The 24,202-nt window shown below is 40.9% G+C and overlaps 1 protein-coding gene across 3 annotated transcripts in view; it reads right to left on the bottom strand.

Annotated features, from left to right (window-relative positions):
• TNR (tenascin R) overlaps positions 1-24,202 on the bottom strand; it is a 5,843,683-nt gene that overhangs the window by 162,102 nt on the left and 5,657,379 nt on the right. For all 3 annotated transcript variants that reach the window (XM_044085960.1, XM_044085961.1, XM_044085962.1), the window contains one exon: positions 1,931-2,063. In XM_044085960.1, the coding sequence (XP_043941895.1) occupies positions 1,931-2,063 (133 nt within the window). The remainder of the gene's footprint in view (positions 1-1,930; positions 2,064-24,202) is intronic.

Genomic DNA, 24,202 nt, shown 5'->3' with positions numbered 1-24,202 from the left:
AAATGCAGAAACAGTGATAAATCAGTTACACAGGCTAGCACACTTTAGTGGGCAGCCTCAACAGTTAAATTAAACAAACAAACAAACAAACTTGTGATCAAATTCGACTAAAAAGTAACTTTAAGTGCAGATTTTAAAATAATGCAGCAAACAGCTAAAAAAACAGTTTAAGCTTGCTCAGGGTAAGTTACAAAAGCTATTCCAAGTAAAAAAACAGCAAAGATACTTAAATCCAGAAAGTAGTCACTTTTCTGGGTTCTCTGTAGCTAGGACCACTCTGCAGGACCACGAGGAGCTTGTCTGAGCAGTATAGCCAGAAAAAAATGCCCAGGGGCGGATTTTAAACAGGGAACTACAAAAGAGCTAGAAATGGTCCAAAACAACCAATTACTACAGGTCTTGTGCTGAGGTCACTTCCTACAAGGACAGGTAGGCTGCTCAAGGCTCCCCACTCCCACTGGTGAGCAAAGAAACTTCCTTCTATCCAAGTAAGGTAATGGACAACACAGGAACTACACCACAGCCCAGAATACAGCAATGCCTGTAAACTGGTCTAAACTAGTCGAGGAGAGGCGGGAAAACAAGGATTATTTTTTTGTTTTGATAGAAACACACAGAAAATGCAGAAACAGTGATAAATCAGTTACACAGGCTAGCACACTTTAGTAGGCAGCCTCAACAGTTAAATTAAACAAACAAACAAACAAACTTTCGATCAAATTCGACTAAAAAGTAACTTTAAGTGCAGATTTTAAAATAATGCAGCAAACAGCTAAAAAAACAGTTTAAGCTTGCTCAGGGTAAGCTACAGAAGCTATTCCAAGTAAAAAAACAGCAAAGATACTTATATCTAGAAAGTAGTCACTTTTCTGAGTTCTCTGTAGCTAGGACCACTCTGCAGGACCACGAGGAGCTTGTCTGAGCAGTATAGCCAGAAAAAAATGCCCAGAGGTGGATTTTAAACAGGGAACTACAAAAGAGCTAGAAATGGTCCAAAACAACCAATTACTACAGCTCTTGCACTGAGGTCACTTCCTACAGGGACAGGTAGGCTGCTCAAGGCTCCCCACTCTCACTGGTGAGCAAAGAAACTTCCTTCTATCCAAGTAAGGTAATGGACAACACAGGAACTACACCACAGCCCAGAATACAGCAATGCCTGTAAACTGGTCTAAACTAGTCGAGGAGAGGCGGGAAAACAAAAAATGTTCATTGTTGACCTATTTAACTATATAAATGTAAAACTGTTACTTGGCTTCTTTTTAATGCAACTTTAACTTTATGCATGTATCCCAACATATATGAATCATTTTTCTATAACTGCTATTATATCAATATTGTTTAAAATTGTACTTGTTTTAAAATGTATTACTGGAGTTTTTCTCCTCAGGTCTCCACTGAAAATGGGCCACAAGCCCAGTTGGACAAACCCAGTTAACAAATGTCAACAAATAAATAAATAAATAAATAAACATAGACTGTCTGAGAATGTCAAAGGCCACGTCAGTTCTGCAGATCTGGGATTCTACCTCTTACAAATCTGAACCTGAAGGGAATGCCTGTGGCATATAATATTGCTTTCCACTTAAATGTTTGTGTTAGTAATGAAACACATCACAATATCTGATTAAAAAAAAACAAATTCATCAGTGTATTTTCCAACCTAAAATTAATGGAAATATTCTACTACTGCAACATAGCAGACCTCTAAGAATCAGCTTTATTAAAATAAGTAGCAATAGAGAATTGGAGCATGTAGCTACATATGTTTGACAATGCTGGTTATAAAATTAGCATAGCTTATAAATATGACTCATGCAAAAAGGTGATGTACAGGTATTTGGAAATATTACCATGCAGGAGATGAAATGAATGATGGATGGGAGAAGCGGTCAGGGCAGGTAAACTGCTGTAGCTGAGGGATTTCTACCTGTGACAAAGGTAGCATAGATGGCCTCACTGAACTCGACTCCATGACCAGACTGCAACCTCACTGTGTACTCAGTGTTTTCTGAGAGTCCCTCCAGTCGTATCCAGGTGTCTTCTGAATCAATGAGGAATTCCTGCAACAATTTCAGAAAGAACATCACAAACCTAGGAATGCCTCAAAGTTGGAGTAAACAAAGAGAACTACTTCATCTAGAATTTGTCCAGTTTAACTTACTAATGTTGCATTACGTTAACTTAATAAGGTTCATACTAAACTAACTGTCTTTGTGAGCATTTTAAGCCTAGTCAATTTCCCCAAGTGAGAATCGAACCTTGCACTTTCTGTTTGTAAGGTAAACACCTTGCACACTTTGCCATATATTCAAACCCTGGACCACTGCACATGGAGCTGTAACTCTCCCCATTAAGTTATGTGGATAAATGCATAACCATTGCACACAAATAGCCCATATGGGCATGTCCATAGTGCTGCAAGTGGATATATTTACACACACACACGCACACACGCACACACACACACACACACACACACACACACACACACACACACACACACACACACACAGCTGGTTGATGTGAGATTAGAACCCCTACCTATCTACTACCACATACTACAGTTCACAGTACATCAAATATCAGTAATTAAATACTAAAGCTGTATAGTTTCCCTATATACTCTAAAGGATCTTTCAGTCTCTCCATTGTCTGCATTGTGTGTACTAGATATCAAACATAATTCAAACACACTCTCTTTTTAGAAGTAACCAATTATTTCAACAACTCTCTCCACCCAGTCAAAAGATGGAAAGCATCAAACTAACCATTAATGCTGCATCATCCTTTTGACAATATTTTTACTCAGTAAAATAACTCTTTTCATTGCATCACTTGCCCATATTCCTGCCTTACCTGACAAATGGTCTTTACATACATACAAAGGATGTACCAGTTTAACCTATTAGTCATATTACCATTTAGGTCTATATTAGATCACCGAATGCTTAAAAAAGCGAACGGTGATTAATTGACCCTATGTAAGCAAAAGCTTACAATTTCGAACTGTCAGAACAATGTCACTGTTCCAACAAAAAAAATAAATAAATAAAACACTTTACAGATTACATTAAGTGGGGGGCTTTGCCCCCTACTTAAATATACCAACTCCAAGACCGCACTGCAGTACCGAAAATGGCAAAGTAATGAAGCGGCCAAGCAAATTCTTTCCCAGGGAAAGAATTCGCTCAAAAGCCGCTTCAATATTTTGCCGTTTCAGGCTTTTGAATTCGACCATGACGCATTCGAAAAAATGCATCTTCGGTCTTCTAATAGGGAACTTACCAGTTGCATATAAAATGAAAGTCATCCACAAGAACCCACCAAACTTATCTTTATTGAGCTTCAGAATATGTGTTAAAAGGGATTGCAGTCAGGATGCAGGGACCTTATCTCCTTAATGTTCTTCACTTAACATTTTCTATTTAATCTCATAGGATCATAGCAGGTTATCAGGCTAATGGCCCTGAGGCCCTTACAAGTCTAGCCAAGTTTTTTTTCCTCTTTTAATGGTGCTATTAGCAGACCTTACTCAACACCTGCTGCCCCTGTCCAGAAGGGATGCAGGTGAAACCCCAGGGGTGAATTTGTGATTCCCATTCAGTTATCCAGATTACACTTGAAAAGGGTCAGTGAAATGCTCTGTTTTACTAGTATTGGGAACTTATTCCAGAGTAGGGGAGCCTATGGCAGATGAACCTGTCTCTCCAGCATGTCCTGTTAATTTTGCTTCTCATGTTGAGGTTAGTACAGCAGGTGCAGTGAGTACCATTTGTCTTGCTAATGTGTAGCCTTTCTATCAATGCAGGATCCTCATTTGCCATATAGGCTAGGCAGAGATCATCCCTGAGTAGTCTGTATGACACAGAGTACAGTGACAGACATTTTAGTCTATCAGCATAGGACAGGTGTTGGACACCTTCAATTTTCTTTGTGAGGTACCTCTAAGGTCTCTCCAGTTGTTGGAGGTACCTGGTGAGGTACATACCAAAGGGTGCATTATACTCTATATCTGGTCTAATAAAGAAGGAGTACAGGAGGGTTATAACCACTTTTTTTTCTGGAAGCAATGCCCTTATTGATGAGATGGGCAATGCAGAAGGCTTTGCGTACCACTGAGGAAACATGGTGATCAAAGAAGAGGTTGCTGTCAACCGGTGTGCCCGGATCTCTTACCACTGATTGGGTACTTAAGGTATTGTTAATGTGGTAATTTACATGGACATCAACCTTGCACGTTTTAGAGTTTAACTTGAGCCTGTGACTTTGGCAGCAATCATTGGTTTGAGTAGGTCCCTCCTGGAGAGTGTCAATGTCACTAGGGGATTCAATGATCATGCCCAGTTTGCAGTCATCTGCAAACTTTGTTAGCCACGTACCCTTTGTTTTGGCCTGTACCTCTGAAAATTAAATTCCAAACAATAGGGTCCCCAGCAACGAGTCCTGCGGTACTCCACTGGTTTCTGATCTGAAGGTGGATGAAGGGTCCCCTATTATAACTGTGTGTGTTCTATTGGTGAACCAGTTTGCAACCCACCTGACTATATACTGATTTACATTCAGTTGGGTATGTTTATCAATGGTACCTGAGTGGGAAATGGAGGTTAAGGCGTTCCCTAGGTCTAAACAGCCAGTATTCACAGTTTTGCCTTCATCCAGGGCTTTGGTGACTGTCTCAAAGAAGTCTACCAAGTTTAGTAGGCACGATTTCCCTTTGATGAAACCAAACTGGGATGGCTCTAGTGTTTGGAGGTCTCCTATATCCTTGTTGATGAGGTCCATGATGATTCTCTTCGTGGCCTTGCATATGAGACTGGTCAGACTTATGGGTCTGTAATTCCTGAGGTCAGCAGAGGAACCCCCTTTGTAGAGGGGGATGACAGTGTCAGTTTTCCAACCTGAAGGAACATACCCAGTGCTTAGACTGTGGTTAAAGAGGGTAATCAGAAGTACAGCTAACTCCTGCTTAAAGCAATTTAGGACACAGCCAGGGATGTTATCTGGTTGCAATCAGATCATGTTTTAAGCCTTGGAAAGGGTATTAGGGAGCTGTTCCTTAGAGATTTCTAGAGGAAGGAAATGTAGGAGGGATATTTTGTGGTACATTGGGAGGACATGGGGGTGGGGGGGTTCTGCCTGAACCTATCTGCCAGCAGGTTAGCAATACCACCAGGTTCAGTATATGTTGTGCCATTACCGATAAGTTCTGGGATTTTCCTTTGAGGCTGCAGACATAGCCAAAGAATGTTTTATGGTTATCCTTGGCTAGGGTGGCCAATTTAGATTTCTAGTCTGCTTTGGATGTTTTCACTAGGTGTCTTATTTGCTTATTTACGTCAAGGAGGGAGTCCTTTGAGTGTGGGGATCGTGTCCTACTGCTTTTAGACAGCAATTTATTTTGCCTGTTATATAGACGGTTTATGGAGTATGTACAGCAAGTAGGTTTGTTCTTTCATGAGGAACTTAATTTTATCCTGTTGGGTATAGCTGAGTCAATGCAGCTGTGATGATGTTTATAGAAGTATTTGTTATAAACCTCGGCATTTATATCCTTGTCATCAGTAGGGATGGGAGCTATAAAACTAGTAATATCTTCTTGTAAGACTATAGTTAGCTTTGTAGAATTTTTTTAGTCTAGTTCCAGCTGGGGGAGGGTTAGACACGATTGTTACTTCTAGTGTGACTGACCTGTGGTCTGATCTCATTAGTGATGACTGTACACTTTGGGTGGTGCAATGATCACTCATTTTCATAAGTACTAGATCTAGAATGTTTGAACCCCTAATGGGGGTGTCAACTAACTGGCCTAGGACATTTGAGTTTACAAAGTTCAAGAATCTCTGGGTGAGTGCATTGGTACAGATGTAGTTAGACCAATTTATTGATGGGTAGTTGATGTCTTCCAAAACCAGGGTGTTTGGTGGTATATTGAGGGACTCCAGGAGGACCAGGTAGGCATTGGGGGTGTCCTGGTTCATGGAAGGGGTCCTACAGCTGGTGATTATTTGGAGAGGAGTTTTACCTACAGTAAGTTCTACGTGGAGTAGTTCGAGGGACTCATTTAGTCTTACCAATCTGGAGGGGTATTTGTCTTTAATAAAAACTGATACTCCTCCTCCTTCTGTGGATTTCCCACTCTCATTTTATGGTTTGAACTAGTGGAATGCATTGTAACTGGATATGGCCAGGGTGCTTTCCACAGCCTTGAACCAAGTCACTGTGACAGCACAGATGTCAGCATCCTTCAAGGTGAGGGCAGCTTCCAATAGGTGCAGTTTTAGGTTTAGACTCCTAGCATTTAGCAGCATGACCCTGGTGCTGGTTTTTGAGGAGCAATTTACATTGGAAATTTTGTACTTGTGACATTTTCTAAAAATGGCTCTAGGGGAGAAGCAAGAGTCTTTGCCAGAAGCCAAAATTATAGGGGTGACAGCTGAAGACCATCTCTGGCAAAACATCGAGGTCTATCACCCATATCATCCCAAGCTGACAGGAACTGGATTCCCTTTAAATGACACCAGAAATTAAGCCAATTGTTGAAGTCAATCATCATTTGCTTGTATTGCAGCATTATCCTAGGTGAGGGTAGTATGCTACTTAAGGCTAGGGACATACCTGCCCGGAACACATAATCAATGAGCTCAGTCATTTCTGTCTTCATATAGTCCAGAAAGGTATGTCTGAAGTCATTCATACCAACCTGTACTATGATAGAGTCATAATGGTGGGCTGCTGGTTTCTTTGTATCTGCATTCATTTTGTGTACTTTGGAGTCCTTTAGCTATCAAGGTGAATTATGTATTTTCAACAATACTTGCTGCTGAGAGACTTGAGTGTGTATGTAACGTTCCAGATCCTGGCACCAGACAGACAGCTAACCGTGACCTTCACCTTAACCAACCTGGTGAGTGGCACATCACTTTGTCTCAAAATAGAATCACCTATAATTAGTACATTTGTTTTTGTGTTACACCTTAATGGCTTATTGGGGAGACGCTGTCTTGTGTATTTTTATGTGTACTTTCTTTATCCACAAGTGAACTATATGTGGTGTGGTTGTGTTTGGGAGTTCTCTGTGTTTTGGCGAAGACTTCCGCATATGTGGGGTTATGTGTTGGTTACATAATAGGTGAAGGTAGTGAGATGTGAGTGCTGACAACTAATTTAGGGTCAGGTATACTGACTGGTGAGGGAGGAAGCTTTGAGTCTATGGTTTTTGTGTAGATGCACCTCTCGCATGTTGAGTTGGAGTATCTTAAAAGACATGAGTTGCCAGTGTACATGAGACAATTGCTACATTGCCTCAGGATGCCTTATTCAACCAGGTAGGCAGGAGAAATAGTAGGGTATTGTCCTTCCATAGTGCTAGGTAAAATGTGTGGTCGATAACAGGGATTGACCAGAAATGACCAGCTGGGGATTCTCTGAGAGGGTAGTCCACTGGTATTGATGAGAAGAACTAGAGAGGGTAGCGCAGAGGCTGTACTGGTTTTTAGATTGATAGGGAAACACAACTGTACAAAAATGTCTCACTAAACAAACAGACCACAGCTAAGGGAAAATTTAATGCACAGAAGTTTGCTCCTATAGCCACCAACAGTAATTGCAACTGCGCGTTAGTGTTTGATAGTGTGCAACAGTGCGGGCCATGCAAACCAGCACAAACGTGAGGTGTTTAAAATAAATGAAAAAACATTACTAGTGGGCAAAATAGCCAATCAGTCCATGCAACTACAAATATATTAAATACAAGATCACATAATAAAAGGGGAAAAGGGGAAATATCCTTAACCCTTCTATTCACCAATCTTACTGTAAAAGAACATGTATTACTTTCAATGAAACATACAAAAAATCCTATTTTGACAAAAGCACAGCTTCAGTAGATCACATGGAACCTGTTTAAAGACCTGTGTGTCACAGTTGGCCCCATTTACAGCACTTGTAAATCTGCAGCTGTACTTGTCCCTTGTACCAGCCTTTTAGTAATGATAAAAGTCTCCCATACCTGTAAGACATTTATTACAGTTGTTACATTGGTTACATTCTTCCCTATTGTGCTAGCAGGTCTTGAAAGGCATTTATTTTATGATAGTTCTTCAAGATTTAAAGCCTTTTTATAAGAATAGGTAGACCTGGAAAGCAAACTAGCCTTTGACCGAGTATCAGCTATTTAAATTCTCCAATTTAAGTAATTATCCTCATAAAGCTTTCCAAGAATATTGCTTATTTTTATGCAATATATTTGCTCACCATCACTGAAAATTTAAATTATTTTCATTAGTATTTGCTGTGCTACATATATGAGCACATCAGTCTGTTGAAAGAGATTTCAGCGAACACAAAGAAAGTTTGGCGAAACCACCTTCTACAAAAAATAGAGATTAAACCACAAATGAATGTTTTGTTTTGTTAATTAATTTATTTTATTTATTTATTGACATTTGTTTACCATAGAATGAATGTTTTGTTTTGTTAAAAAGTGGAGATTACCTTTTTCTCCACTGTCGTTCGAGCCTGGAGTTGGTATATATAATTCTGGGAGGTGTGGGGGGTGCTTCAACGTTCAGTGAAGACAGTTTTGGCTAACTGGTTTTGGTTTATTTGCAGTCATGGAAACCACCTTTAATGGATCAGCATGAATCCGTTGCATATTTGGTTACAAAATATATTTTCTCACTTCCACTGAAAATTTAAATTTTCATTAGTATTTACTTTACTATTTTCTGACCATTCACCCTCAAAATAAGTATCTGCTAAAAGTTTTAAACACGTTCTCTTGCCAAAAATGTACCTTTTTATGTAATATATAAAGGAAAGCTTGATGCCCCACTCATTACTTTTGAACACCCATCTTTAATATTTATTTTTATTTAATAACACATCATCTCTTTTACCTCCTTTGCAGACAGCAATATTATTCTTGCACCTTATAACTTATTGAAGTCTGCCATTTTTATTTGATTAGGTGATATAACCTGCCTAATGTGCTGCACCAAGAAAAAAAAAACTCCTTCAAATACAGTCTGAAAGCTATTAATAGTGGTTAACCATAGTATTGTACTTTGTAGGAAAAAGGGAAAATGATACTCCTGTTTTTTTTTGTATAGGGTATAGGAATCCTAATTTAGTGAACCTCAATGATTAGACCTGCGTCATGTATTTGCTCATCAAAATTATCCTCATTAATCTATTAATCTTCACAAGAGAGACTACAGCATGTCTTATAAAGCAGAGACCATCTTCATTTTTGCTAATACATTACAATTCACTTGTTTATTGCTTACCTTTATGGTCTGTACAATAATTTCCCCACAAACTCAGTTTATTGCTCAACTGAAACAAGCCCTACACCAAAATCCTTGGGAGTCAGATGCATTGTAGGTATAAAAGAAATACTGCTGGACAACAAACCTGCAGTATTGCCATCAGGTTTATATGTCAGTTAAGTTCAATACTTTAGTATCACCTAGTGACTGAGAATTATCAGTGTCAGCATCTAGCATGCCTTCCCGTAAAACTTCCATGATTGGAAACAACTCTTTCCTTTGGAATTACCACTTCATAATGCCTAGAGCAACTGCTAGATAACAAATTATAAAAGTTAATGCCATGATTAGAGGATTTGTCACTGCAGGGCACCACTGAAGTATTACTGGTTACTCTGTGATCTGTACTCTCTTGATATTATATTGCTGACAAACTGACATCATTGCCATAGAAAAATTGCACTGTTTTTATACTCTTCATGGTCCCTCGTGTCCTTCACTCCTCTCCTCAAATATAACCTGTAAATAATTATTCATGGCTAATCTAGAATCCCTGTAGGATTTAAAGGTATACATTCTTTCTTTCTTATATATCACTCTTTGGTATTACTCTAATCCTTTCTTATATATCACAATTTGGATATAATCAAATCCTTTCTTATATATCATTCTTTGGATATACTTTAATCCTTTCCTATATATCACAATTTGGATATACTCAAATCCATTCTTTTATATCAATCTTTGCATATACTCTAATCCTTTCTTGTGTATCCCTCTTTGGTTATACTCTAATCCTTTCTTATATATCCCTCTTTGGTTATACTCTAATCCTTTCTTATATATCACACTTTGGATATACTGTCATCCTTTCTTATATATCACTCTTTGGATATACTCTAATCCTTTCTTATATATCACACTTTGGATATACTCACATCCTTTCTTATATATATCACACTTTGGATATACTCAGATCCTTTCTTATATATCACTCTTTGGTTATACTCTAATCTTTTCTTATATATCACACTTTGAATATACTGTAATCCTTTTATATATATATATATATATATATATATATATATATATATATATATATATATATATATATCACTCTTTGGATATACTGTAACATGGCTCGTAACTTCTCACATTCCATTCTTGCCTTCATTCTCTTACCCACACTTTTCCCTGCTATATGCAAGGATAGAGACAGAGGTATACAGTTGTACCCAGTTACTATTATTTAATTGAAAATTCATGTATCACTCTACTAAGAGCTGCAGCTCCCTGGTAGTTATTTCCACAGGAAAGTTAAGTATGGGTAGTACACACCAGACTTTTATGTAAGCCCAATATTTGGGAAAATGATGGCATTGTGCCTTACAGAAAGGGGACATGGGCACCATGTGCAGTCCACTGTCTCACATTTATGCCCTCAGCTCAGTCACCTGTACCAAAAATAGTGTACATACCACATTACTATCCTTTAGCTAACACTGTGAGTGCACCAGTCTATTTTTATTTTTCAAGTAATCACCTTTTAGAATCCAAACAATAATCTATATTCACTTTATCACACTCTCACATCAGATGTTTTCCCAGCACATCAAAACCATTATAATAAATCCCTCAGCTTAATCATTAGAGTTGAGTTCATATTAATATCTCCTTCACTGTTTTAAGTTCATAATACATGAATGTTTCAAGATTGCATAAGTCCTAAAATTCTATTCTTTTTTCACTAACCATTCTATTCATTACTCCATTCTCAGTTTTTGGACCCCCTTCTTTATCCATACCCCCCAGAATCACAATTATGCTAACCTGATCTCATTAAGATTTTTTTCTTGTTTCTCTGTATAACAAACTAATGAAAATAACTAGTTATTCAGTAAACAATACTTTGCAAAAACTCACTCCCATGGTTGCACCTCCTAGCTGATGCCTGTTACTGAATCAACAGCCACATATCAATACAATTGTAACAAACATATCGGGGTGGTGGTGGTTAATGGATCCTGTCCATAAATATTTTAGGTTCATAGATACTTACTAGGCCATTAATCTATGAATATCTTAACAAGCCCAGCCTTACATTCACAGGGTATTTTTTTAGCTTTAATATTTTGTGCATGAATAACCCAGCAGTGTCAATGGTACAGCAGGTAGCACACTTGCCTTTGGTGCAGAAGGCTGTGGGTTCTGTTCCCACACTGCATAGACCAATTGCTGACACTAGAGTGTAAGGGGGTGCTATACTTTCTGAGTGTGTTGCTCTTCGAATGAGATGTTAAACTGGGTTAATGGTAGCTCTGGAGGATGTAAACATTCTCATGGCACCTACTAAAAAGAGTAGGGGAAGTTTCCTGATGCCCTGGCCAAACGCTCCCTAGAAGTACATATACCACCTCATGTCTCCCCTGAAAAGGCTTCTAGCCTAGTGTGACTAACCGGTAACCCATGATAAATAAATAATCAAAATAAAGCCCAGAGGTGGCAGAAAAAGGATATATTGAGGCCTTTACATGGTGCCCTTTCCATAGGGGATGTAGGTAACATGTCATGGGTGAATTTACCGTTTCCCATCCATTTATCTAAATTTCATTTGAATAGAGTAAACCAGTACTTTGCTTCATGCAGAGTGGAAGATGGTTCTATAAACATGTCCTCTTTATGTTGCAAAAGAGATCTCTTGACAGGGATCCTTACTCTACCATTGGATGTGTGAATCTGTAATAGGTTTGATAGCAAAGGGTCTGTTGAGGCTATTTATGTGAGACAGAGGTCATCTCTTAGTCACTTACATCATACCAAAAAGCATGACAAAGTTTTATATGGTCTGCATAGTTTTTTGTGATTAAGACTTGATTTTTTATAGGTTCATAGATAGGTACTAGGCTATTAGCCCTAGGGCCTATATAAGCCTAGCCAAAAAGGTACCCTGGCTTTCGCCACCCAAGAAAATAATATTCTTGTGCCCCTGTCGAGCAGAGCCACAGAAGTGATCCCCGGGGTGAATTTCCTATTTCCCATCCAATTATCAAGATTTTTCTTAAAGAGTGCTAAAGAGGAGCTCTGTTTGACATATATAGGTAGTCTGTTCCAGTGTATGGGAAGTCTCTGGGACAGGAATCTATCCCTCCAGCATGTTTTGTTTATTGTGGTGACAAGGTTTAGGTCCTGAGAGCATGTAGCTTGGACGGATTGGGATATCTTTAAGTGGAGCGTGTCCAACAGCTCTGGGTTTGACATAGCTTTGTATGTTAGGCAGCAATCGCCTCTGAGTAGGCGATATGCGACAGAGTAAAGCTGGAGCTTTTTGAGACAGTCTGCGTAGGGCATCTGTTTGAGGCCAGTAATTCTGTTTGTGAGGTATTTCTGTGGCCTTTCCAGTTGTTGTAGATGTCTTGTGAGGTACATACCAAAAGGGGCGTTGTACTCTATAATGGGTCTAATGAGTGATGAGTAGAGGGGAACAATGACCTCTTTTTGTCTGGATGAAATGTGATGGGGTGAGCCACGTAGAAGGATTTCCTGACCAAAGGGGTAATGTGATTATCAAAAGAGGGATTACTGTCCACCTGTGTCCCAAGGTCTCTTATCACACTTCCGGCATTAAGTAGACTACCACGTATGTGGTAGTTCATGGGTACAGAGTTTTTACCAAAGGGGATGACAATACACTTTTTGGCATTGAGCTTCAGGCCATGGCTTTGACACCAGGCATCTGTCTCAGTGAGGCCCTTTAGTAGTATGTTCACATCGTTAGCAGTTTTGATTATGGCTTCTAGTTTGCAGTCATCTGCAAACTTTGTTAGCCAAAGACCTTCTGTGTTATCCTGTACTTCAGAGAAGTACATACCAAACAGGAGAGGACCCAGGACTGAACCCTGTGGTAGTCCACTTGTCACTGGTCTGAAGTTGGATTTGGAGTCTGTTACTTTCACAGTGTGGGTTCTGTCCATGAGCCAGTTGGCAATCCATCTTGTGACATAGGGATTTATACCTAGTGTAGTGAGCTTATCTATAATTCCAGAGTGGGGGATGGTGTTGAAAGCCTTGGCGAGATCTAGATAAGCTGTGTGAACCACCTTACCCTCATCTATGACTTTGGTGACTGCTTCAAAGAAGTCAGTTAGGTTTAGGAGACATGACCTGCCTTTTACAAACCCGAACTGGGTAGGGTCCACAGTTTGGAGATCACCAATGTCTTTGTTTATGAGTTCCATGATGATATGTTCCATGGCCTTGCAGACCAGGCTCGTCAGGCTAATGGGGCTGTAGTTCCTGGGGTCCATCATGGCTCCCCCTTTGTGGAGTGGGATAACCGTCGCAGTGCGCCATTCAGTGGGCACAAAGCCTGAGGTGGGGCTATGATTGAACATGGTACTTAGGTAGGGTGCCAGTTCATTCTGTTGTTCATGTAGAACACAGCCTGGGATATTGTCAGGTCCCATGGATGCTGTGTTCTTGGCTTTGGAGAGAGTGTTTTTTACCTGTGCAGCCGTAATTACAGGAACTTTGCATTCTTTCGGTGTAGAGATGGGTCCTCTAGGGGGTGAGGGGGGGGGGGTAAAGTTAGCACTGAACCTATCTGCCAGGATGTTGGCAATATCAGTTGGTTCTGTATATTTAGTACCATTTTGCTGAAACTCAGAGCATTGCAGTTAGTGAGAAAACATTTCAGTTTTTGCAGCTGTGCCAAGAGTTTGGACATGTATTTACTGAAAGGAGGATTATTTTCAATTATTAGCCTAATGAGAGCCGAGTACAATGAAACAATTACATCCCTGGAGCTGGATGCCATACCTCCCTTACAATAGTAGAAATAAGGAGATCAAAGGACACTTTGTTGTTGACTTAGGTTCCCAGATCTCTGATTACAGTAGCAACTTAAAGGGATGTATTGTTAATGTGATAGTTACTAGGATACTAATGCTTGCCAGAGGATACTATTGCACATGTCTTGGCAGTTGGTTTTAGTCCATGGTCTGGACACCATCTATTTGTTTGGGAAGGTCAACTTGGAGGAACTTGTTGTCACCTGGGGAATTTATGATGACACCAAGTTTACAGTCATCTGCAAACTTAGCAATAAACCTTCAACATTTGTGTTGATCTGATCTCCACAAAGTAATTACCAAAGAACATCCAAGGACTGAACCCTGGGGTACACTGCCAGTGACAGGTATTTTGGAGGAGGTAGAGCCACCCTAATCTCCTAGCTTCTATTTATGAGCCAATTTGCTATTCAATGAGTTACATAAGGGTTTAATTACAATTTAACTGGAAAATTGTATCTACAATGGCTGAATGTGGGATGGTGCAGAATGCCTTTTCAAGATCTAGATATGAGGTACATACTAATTTGCCTTCATCCATTGTTTCAGTAATCTTTCCAAAGAAGTTACAAGGATAAGTAGGCAGGATCTTCCCTTAATGCAGGTTTGTAGGTTACCTATGTTCTTATTTATTAGTTGCATACTGATCCTTTTCATAGCTGTATAGGGGTCCCTATCAGTTGATCATGTTTTCAGAAACTTGAACTCCATGTGGTCGAGACCATATTATCGAGTTTTTGAAAAGGCAAAGCTTTTGAATGGAGATTGTGGTACAGCGAGTATGGGGAAATGTACCCTTTTTCTCACTGTAGTGCAGTTTTAGAGTTGGTATATATAATTTGCAGGGGGTTGGGGTGCAGGAGGCCTTGCCCCCCCCCCTGCAAAAATGTAAAAAAATGCAGATTTTTGTGTTTCGTTTTGATGTTTGAATTTTTAGAACCTCGATCATATGGTCTCGTTGATATTTTTTTCAAGTTTCCAAAAAGTCTGACATAGACCTGCTGTACAGATAAGGCTGTTCAGGGTTAGGGGTCTATAATTACCAGGTCAGCTGATGCTCACTTTTGTAGCATGGGTGACTGTTGCTGACCTCGTTGGCTGATTTGATCAGGGTCCCTAGTTCCCTATAAGTTTAGCAAGAGTGTTTTAGTTTCTTGAGAGTTAAATTTACTTTTGCATGCAGTGATGTTCTATTACAAAACCTGTTACACTTGGAATGCACCGTAGAGGATTATTTTTAAATTTGGCATTGTATTTATTTCGGAGAAGGACAGATGCATCTATACATCTGGTTACAAGTGCCTATGAACCTATGAACCATAGAATTTACAGTAAAGGATTCTACACAAGTAATAAGGCCATCAGTTTGGAAGGGGATTTTGAATTTAGTCAAGATGTCACTAAGTTTTAGCAGATTAGCCTTCACATAATGTCTGGATACTGAGATATTGAAGAATGCTTTTGTCTTCAGTCTTATGGTGAATGTGAAAGATTTGTGGTCCAGTTTGACTAGAGTTTAGCCAAATATGGCTTTTTTAGACTTTGTCTTCTGAGTTGTTTGTTTTGTTTGATGAGTGCGCTTTTATCCTGCTATGTGCTACTCCTCCTAATTTTTGCCATGATTTTTTCCCTTATGTTATACAGAGTATTGATGTTGTGATTCCACCTGGGTGGTTTGTTTTTTGAGTTATGTCTGTATTTATTCCTGGTGGGCACAGCCACCTCTATGCAGCTATTAACATGCTTGTACAGGGTTTCTGTGAACAGTTCCACATAGGCAGCAGTCTTCTCAGGGTTTAGTAAGGCTTTAAATTTTGTCAGACCATCACTCAGTAGTGGTAAGTTAGCATTAGAGTAGTTCCTGAATGTTCTAGGATTAGCTGGGTTTTATTTTTACTTCAAAGGATGCCATTTTGTGGGCTGACCTTACCAGAGAGGCTATTACACTAGAGGCTGTGCAGTGCTTTCCCATATTTTTGAGGGTCAGTATGTTTGCACCCCTAGTCGGTGTGTTGACAATCTGGTCTATGGAGTTTGTTTCCAAAGTCCAAGAATCTTTGTGCCTACACATTTTGTGGTATTGGGTTTGATGGTGAGTGTCTGCAGTAAGCTTAAATACATGTTTTGGGTTTCCTGGGTCATAGAGAGAGACCCAATGCTTGCAGGGAAGTGGTGTGGAATTTTACTTGTGGTGTTTTGAACATGGAGAATCCCACATGCATCATCCTGTTTGACCAGGCAGGAGGTATATTTTATATCTATATCTATTTTATCTATTTATCTATATATATATGTATATATATATACATATATATATATATATGTGTGTGTGTGTGTGTGTGTGTATATAATATATATAGATATATAATGTATGTATACACACATATACCTTAGTTTGTTTGAGATTAGCTGTTTGTCAGTGCAGATGAGGCAATTTCTACATTGCTTTAGGATGCTGATATCCACCAAGCTGGCAATGTAGGTAGTGGGAAAGTTCATATTCATGGCAGCAGGCCTTTTTTATTGATTAGATGGCTGCAGTTTGAATACAGAGTAAAGTTATTAGTACCTGGTTTAAAACTCTGGGGTCAGTGCCAGTCATGGTGCAAACTAGATACTCTGTGTACAACTAGGTATTTGTAAAATGTCAAGGGTACTTTCACAGGGAAAATGTTAACTCAGTGTGACTGCATCTGTACAGGGCACTGCCAAACCCTTGAGGGAAATTACTGTAGTAGACCCTGAAGCTGTATTAATGAAGTATTTAGGAAGATACTCTGAAGTTAAGTTAGCAGCTATGCCTGTTGAAAAGAAAGAATTAGCTTTGTCAAGAATGACGAATAATGTTGATTCACCTAATTGGTACTATCTGGCATATATCTGGTATCTTTCATAAACACTGAATCAACATGATGTGGGCACTCGGCTCTGACAGCTCAGAATAACTGAACAAATTTGTAAGCTCTATAATGTGAGTAGCGAATGCCTGCCACTAGAGGGCACTGTAAGTCATATAACTCAGCTGAAAGTGAAATCTGTCCATGATGGGAAACTCAGTCAGAACAACTGTTATAAACAGCATTATAAACAGTATGAGTGCAAGAGAGTAGATGTGAATAGCTATCATAACAAAGCAGTTTTAATCCAAAGAAAAGGACAAAATCAGTCTGAAAAAAAAGCAGTGCAAATCTATATGATCATTCTGCAGGGTCTGTAGCCACTGATTCTAGGACCTGTTTCTATTGTTTTTATTCTCTGAATACTAACAATGAAGGACTTCACATCTTCATCCTGACACTCATTTCTTCTTTTTTGGCCTTAAAGAATGTGTTGAGCACTTAACTTTCTTCAAGATTTTCATCAGCTGGGTTTGCATAGTAACAGTTATAAGTAAGTTTCTCTGATGCATTTATTTAATAAGCTGTCAACAGTGCAACATTTCAGTTGGTGCCATAACTTTCAGCTCTAGTGAACAAGGCAAGGAGCAGCTTAATCTAACCTCCTAACATTCTTGTTAGGGAGAAAGGATTTATATGTTTACACAGTAATCATTATCTGCACTGTATGGATATTTCCTTGACCTTATGGACCTCAAACTATGTTTTTTTAATTAAATAAAAAGTGTAATGGTTGCCTACAGTAGACATTTTCCCTCTTTGTAAATATTATATGACTTTCAACAGACGCACGTGAGTCTTCTCTTTTATCCATAAAAATTCATAACTAGTGCTCCATGAACTAGAGGGTGTTCAACCTCTCCATTCTCTTGGCAATACCAAAGAAGGAGAGATTACATCTCTGTTTCTCTATCTGTAAGTCATTTAGGAGATTATGAATAGGGTGGTTCTCTCTTAATGCTTGGGAGAGGATTCAGTCTGGCATCCAGATGTTGGAGTTGGTCATTTAGTGCAAGACCCATTTTGCTGGTGATTCTTCTGCAATATGTGACATTTAAAGTTCAGTGCTGAAAGCCTGAGTCTAAATTTTAGTCTAAATTCCTTTAGCTCTTTTATTACAACTCCTTAGATATGTATGTACAACACATTTTTATCATGTCTTCCATTAATAGCTTGTATTCCTTTATAATTAATCAGTAAACATTTTGTTTATAAAAGATGCTGTATCATGGCAGAAGGTCTAACTCATCTGTCACCTTCTCTGAATCAGACTTGTCCTCTGGTGTCCTGGCAATGATAAGGCTTACCTGACCTAACTAACTTAATAAATACATCAGAAGCTCTTCCAATTGATTGGAAAAAACTGAGAAAACTCAAGTCACTTTTTTGACATCCACTATAATCCCTGGTTTGCAGTTAGGAATTTGTTAACCATTTTTCCATACAGGTAACAGGAATTCCTGGCAGCATACATTGCTTAATTTCATAGATCTGTTATAGACGACACAATTTTGGCAACACTGTGAAATACAAACTCATATGTCACCAAAATGCTTTTTCACCAAATGAAATATACTGAATATGTTTGCTGAAAAGCAATAAAATAGAAAATCCCCGGGATTCATGTAGCTTGCACCAGGCGCAGGCATAACGTCGGTGATCTAACACCAAATATGGCCACCGAGATATTCAGGAACGAGCTGTTTCAACGTGCATTACATGCGTACGCCACGCCCGCACAGCTCCCGGTGCATGTATGCTAATTACCCCATGTACAGCGGCGTAGCATGCAAATGAAGGTATATAGCGATTCAGGAAGTGGTGCAGGCATAGTGTAAGCATGCAGAAATGTAAACCAAAAAAAAAATGGTTTACATTTTTCAAACATAAAATCGGAGCCATGACAGTAGACCAAACTCATGTATTATAATGTTAATATATGCCAGTTGCTAAATATATAGCCATTGGCATAAAAAAAACATGCACAACATATAAAAAAGAACATTTAATGTCATGCCCACACTAACGCAAAGTTAAATCGCAGGGCATCGGTGTGCAAACGGGATCACAAAGAAAATATAATTATATGGAATAAAACTGCAATGTAACACATTTCATGAATTCCCCATAATAGTCAATGGCATGTATGCTACACCACACCATGGCGCAAGGGTTGCTAAGGGGCTGTGACAGTGTTCTGCATGGTAACTAGGAATTAGTAGGCAATGCCATGCAAATGAGATGAGTAATACTGAATCACAAAATCCCCTCTGGCATAAGGATGTACCTCACAGCGTAGTGGTACAACACTGAGGTGTGGCCTGGAGATAAAGATGACATCAAGAGAGCGGTGTGCCACCTTAGCGGTAAGCACATTGCAGCATTGCTAATCTGGTTTGCCTGTTGCTAAGCAAAGCTGCAAGATAGGGGTGTGTTGAAGTAGCCATAGCTTTGCTTATCTGAGAGCACACAAGGTAACCGAATGTGCATGCGAAAGTGGATGAAAACGTGCTTGATACCCGGTAAACGGCTGTGCGCAGCGAGCACCAGAGCTGAAACAGGAAGGATATGGGAAAAAATAAGGAAATGCTGCAGCATGGTAATTGGAGTGCAAATGAGTAGTTAACACCTAGTTACTCACAGTGGGCCATTGACAACAGCTAACAAGACTGCTAGCAGCTACCTGCAGAACAGGAAAGGGGAGGTGCCGTACTGCAAAGAAAAGCGAAATGTCCAGCAGAACAAAGAAAACCTGCAGTAGATCAGCTACATAACACATTTCCCAACACAATCCTGGGTTGGGAAAGTACAAAACAAGAAAGCCGGTAGCTGGATGCATGCCTGACAATGGGAGGGAAATTGGGTTGAAAAGTGAAGTAAAGGGCAATAGATGAATCATGGCAGCCAAGAGTAAGTCAACACGAAAGGCCCCACAATAACAGTACCTGCTGTAAAACCAATAACTAAGATATCCCAGAGCTGGAATTACACATACACACCCAATTACACCAGCAGCATCCATAGCACGATAGTATAAAGTGTGAAAGCACCTCGCACACACTTGTGTACTCCCAGACTCTCTGCACCATTGGTGTATACAGACAGGGAACTTTTAATATGTACATGTTAGGGGCTGCCATAGCTTTGATTCACCAGCATGTGTTGGAGACTGAAGGTGGTGTGGAGGATGATGCTGACAACCATCTCAGGCACCAGAGGAGAAGAGTGTTCAGAGCCAGGGTAACCTGCCAGGGGCTACATGATCTGGAGATAATAGAGCGTTACAGGGTGGACAGGGACACCATACAGCAACTTGTTGAGCTGTGCCAGCCACGCCTCAGAGCCAGAAATAACAGATGGGAATCCATCCCAGTGGAAACGAAGGTATGTGTAAGCTTGAGAATACTAGCCACAAGTACCTTTCAAAGGCCAACTGGGGATATCATGGGAATCTCACAGGCATCAGCATCCAGGGTACTCCATCAGTTCCTGCATTCCATGTTACCACATACCAATGAGCACATATACTTCCCCGGAATGCAGGAGGAGTGTGGCAGACTACCTGGAGGTACTGGGTGCAATAGATTGCATGCACATACACATCAAGTCACCACCCGGTGAGCAGGGTAGGCGATACATAAATTGCAAGGGATACCCCTCCATCAACTGCCAGGTCCTGTGCAATGCCCAGGGCATTATCATGGATGTGTGTGCTGGCAGCTCTGGAAGCTATCACAACTCCCACATCTGGCATGCCGCACAGCTGTATCAGGTATTTGCCAGGGGGGACATCCCATATGGCCACCTGGTGGGGGATGCTGGCTATCCACTGGAACCATGGATGATGACTCCCATCAGAAATGCACACACACCCATGCAAGAACACCATAATGAGGCACACACACACAAACCAGAATCATCATAGATCGTGTGTTTGGGATGCTGAAATCACGGTTCCATTGCTTGGACATATCTGGTGGAACCTTGCAGTACTCTCCAGGCATGTGTGCCCACAGTATGTGCCATGCTACACAATATGATCCTGCGGAAACAGCTGCAGCAGGGACAGACTGGCGAAGGCCCTCACAGCCCACCACCATTGCCAAGGGCCCCACAGGCACAGAGGGACTCAGACCACGAACACCCTGTTCCAGTCCCAGTAGGCAGACGGAGGCATGCCCAGTATGCCCATGCCTTGCAAATAGGGAACGTATAGCACACACACTGACAGTGTAGGCACCTATGGACTGACAGCCTTCTCCACCTGCACACACAGTAAACATGGATGGCACACACACACGACCACCTGTAAAATGTCATGTATAGGCGGTCTACTGTGTGCATCCTACATAGGCAGCCCTCAACTATTGTACACACAACTGCCATTGGCACAAGGTAAGTCAATACCTGAACAGTAAATTAAGCTATCAGCATGTGTCGATACTGTATGCATAGGTTCATAGGTACATAGGCAGGTACATGCCTAACTGCCCGAGGCCATACATAAGCCTAGCCAAAATGTATCTGCTGTCGCCACCCCATTGATTAACTAACTGTCCCACTGTGGAGCAGAGCCAATTGCAGCATCCCTGGGGTGTATCCACTGTTCCCCACCCACTCTGCAAGGATTCCCTGGAGTGTTAGTGAGGGGCTCCGTATAATATAATCAGGGATGTAGCTCCAATCTGTCACTCCAGCATCTTCCAGTTATGGTTGTGGCAAGGTGTAGCTCATTACAGTGTGTGGCTCACTGTGACATGGATTCCCATAGGAGGAGCATATCCATTAAGCCTGTCTTGGACAAGACTTTGTTGGCCAGCAAATATCATCTCTGAGTAAACGAGATGCCACTGAGTAATGCAAGAGTTCATGCAGTCTGGCAGCATAGGACACGTCTGAGGCCATTAATCTTGGTGAGGTACGTCCATGGCCCTTCCAGCTGTTGGATGTGTCTTCTGAGGTACATCTAAAATGGGTTATCATACTCAATGATGGAAGTGATGAGTGATGAGTAAAGGGGCACAATAACCTTAGTCTGTCTAGATGCGAACACTTAAGTAATCAGATGGCCTACATAGACAGATGTCCTAACTACTTCACAGATATGATTGTCAAAGGAGAGATCACTATCTAATGTAGTCCCCACATACCCATTATGTCATCTGAATTATAGTGTCTGCCACTCATGTGTTAATATGTGTGTGTGTGTGTAGTTTCCCAAAATGGAATGACCATGCAGTATGTGGCCTTTAGCTGGAGGCCATGGCTCTGACACCCTGTGTTGGTCTATGTGAGGCCCCTTGAAGGACATCTGTGACAGCTGGACTGTCAGTTATGGCTCCCAGTTTGCAGTAATTGCCAAACACGGTCTGCTGTAGTCCACCTGTGTTAACCCGTACCTCTGAGAAGTATATGGCAAACAGTAGGGGTCCCAGGACTGAGTCCTGTGGGACACCAGTTGTGATTGGTCAAGAGTTGGACCTGGTGGCTGCTAGGCTTACCATGTGGGTTCTGTTTGTAAGCCTGTTGGCAAACCAACCTGTGATGTATGTGTGTATGTACTGGCTGGTGAGATTAGAAATAATACCTGATTAGGGAAGGGTGTCAAAATGCTTGGTGAGGTCCAGGTAGTATGTGTGAACTACCACACCCCACACCTAAAGTCTAGGTGACTGTAAGATGTCAAACAGGTTCAGTAGGTATGATCTGCACTCAATCAAGCTGACCTGGGTTGGGTCAAGTGTCTGGAGGTTACCATTGTCTATGTTAATGAGTGCCATGAGGATGAGCTCCATAGCCGTGCAGATAAGGCTACTCAGGCTTATGGGGTGGTAGTTACCGTGGTCAGTTGTGTCACCACCTTGGTGGAGAGGAATAGCTTTTGCCATGTGCCACTGAATGGGCATGTAGCCTGTGTAGAGGCTGATGTTGAATTGCTGTATTAGGCAGGGGGTCACCTTGTCTTGTAGTGTCTGCAAGATGCAGTCTGGGACACCATCTGCCTCCATCCACGCTGTGTCATGCCATTTGAAAGGGCCATTACCACCTGTATGTCTCTGATGTCTGGGATACTGTACGTTTTGGGTATTGTTGTGGGCCCTGTAGGGGGTGAAGCTTGCACCGAATGTATCATCAAGTGTGTTGGTGATATCAGTAGGGTCAGTATATTCAGTGCAATATTGCACCAGCACAGTGCAGTGTTACTGCTTAGATCCTTGACATAGCCAAAGAAGCCTTTGTGGTCATCTTCTGAATCCATGCCTATTTACCTGTGGATGTCAGCCTTGGATGATTTCATGAGTAACATAAGTGCCTTACTAATACTGGTCATGGATGTCTGCATGTCTTGGGATTTGCTGTTGTTCTGGACTACTGTACTACTTCTGTTGTATAGCCTGTATATTGCAGGGGTCCAGCAGACTGGTGCCTTGTGTAGGAGTAGCGAGTCCTAGTTTACCATTGATGGCATGACCCAGACATCTTTGTAGGTGCTTATAGAGTGCATTTGTAATTCTGTCTGTATCTTGAGCAATGTCATCCCTGAGTGTGGGGGCTGTGAACCTTCCCACCTCTGTCATTAGTACTGTGAATTTAGCTGTAGGAAAGGTATTCACTGTGTGTTCCTTGGGTGGAGGAGATGGTTGGGAGTGGAAATCATCAGTGAATAGTTCATGGTCAGATCTAAACAGTGACCGGTTTACCTCTGCTGTAGTGCACCTGTTGCACATGTCAGTGATTACCACTTCTAGTATGTTTTCACCTCTCATTAGCCCATCTACCAACTGATACAGGCCATATGAGGTGATAAATCCCAGGAAGTGCTAGGCTTGGAAGTGAATACTCAAGTAGGTTATCCAGTTAAGTGTAGGGTAGCCGACATTGACCAATAACAGGGTGTCTGGTAGGACTGTCATGTTTACCACTGTCTCCAGATAGTTGTAGTGGTGCTCCTGGGTCATGAAGAGTTATCTGTAGCAGCTCACAGTTTGCATTGCAGTCGTGGCTGATGTTAGCTGCACATGGATGATCACAGAGGTATCATGCTGCCCCACTAACTTGGAGGTGTAGGTATCCCTGATGAATATGGATACACCCCCTCCATGTCTGTGCCAGTCCATGTTCAGTGGCTGAAATGTGTGTTACGGGTTGTAGTCTGGTAGTGCCGTGTGCTCACAGGAGCCTTATA

The sequence above is a fragment of the Protopterus annectens genome, chromosome 10.part0, assembly GCF_019279795.1.
Source record: "Protopterus annectens isolate FY-2018-M chromosome 10.part0, PAN1.0, whole genome shotgun sequence".
NCBI classification, from domain to species: domain Eukaryota; kingdom Metazoa; phylum Chordata; order Ceratodontiformes; family Protopteridae; genus Protopterus; species Protopterus annectens.
The sequence above is the reverse complement of the archived record's forward strand: the minus strand, read 5'-3'. Positions and strand labels throughout refer to the sequence as shown.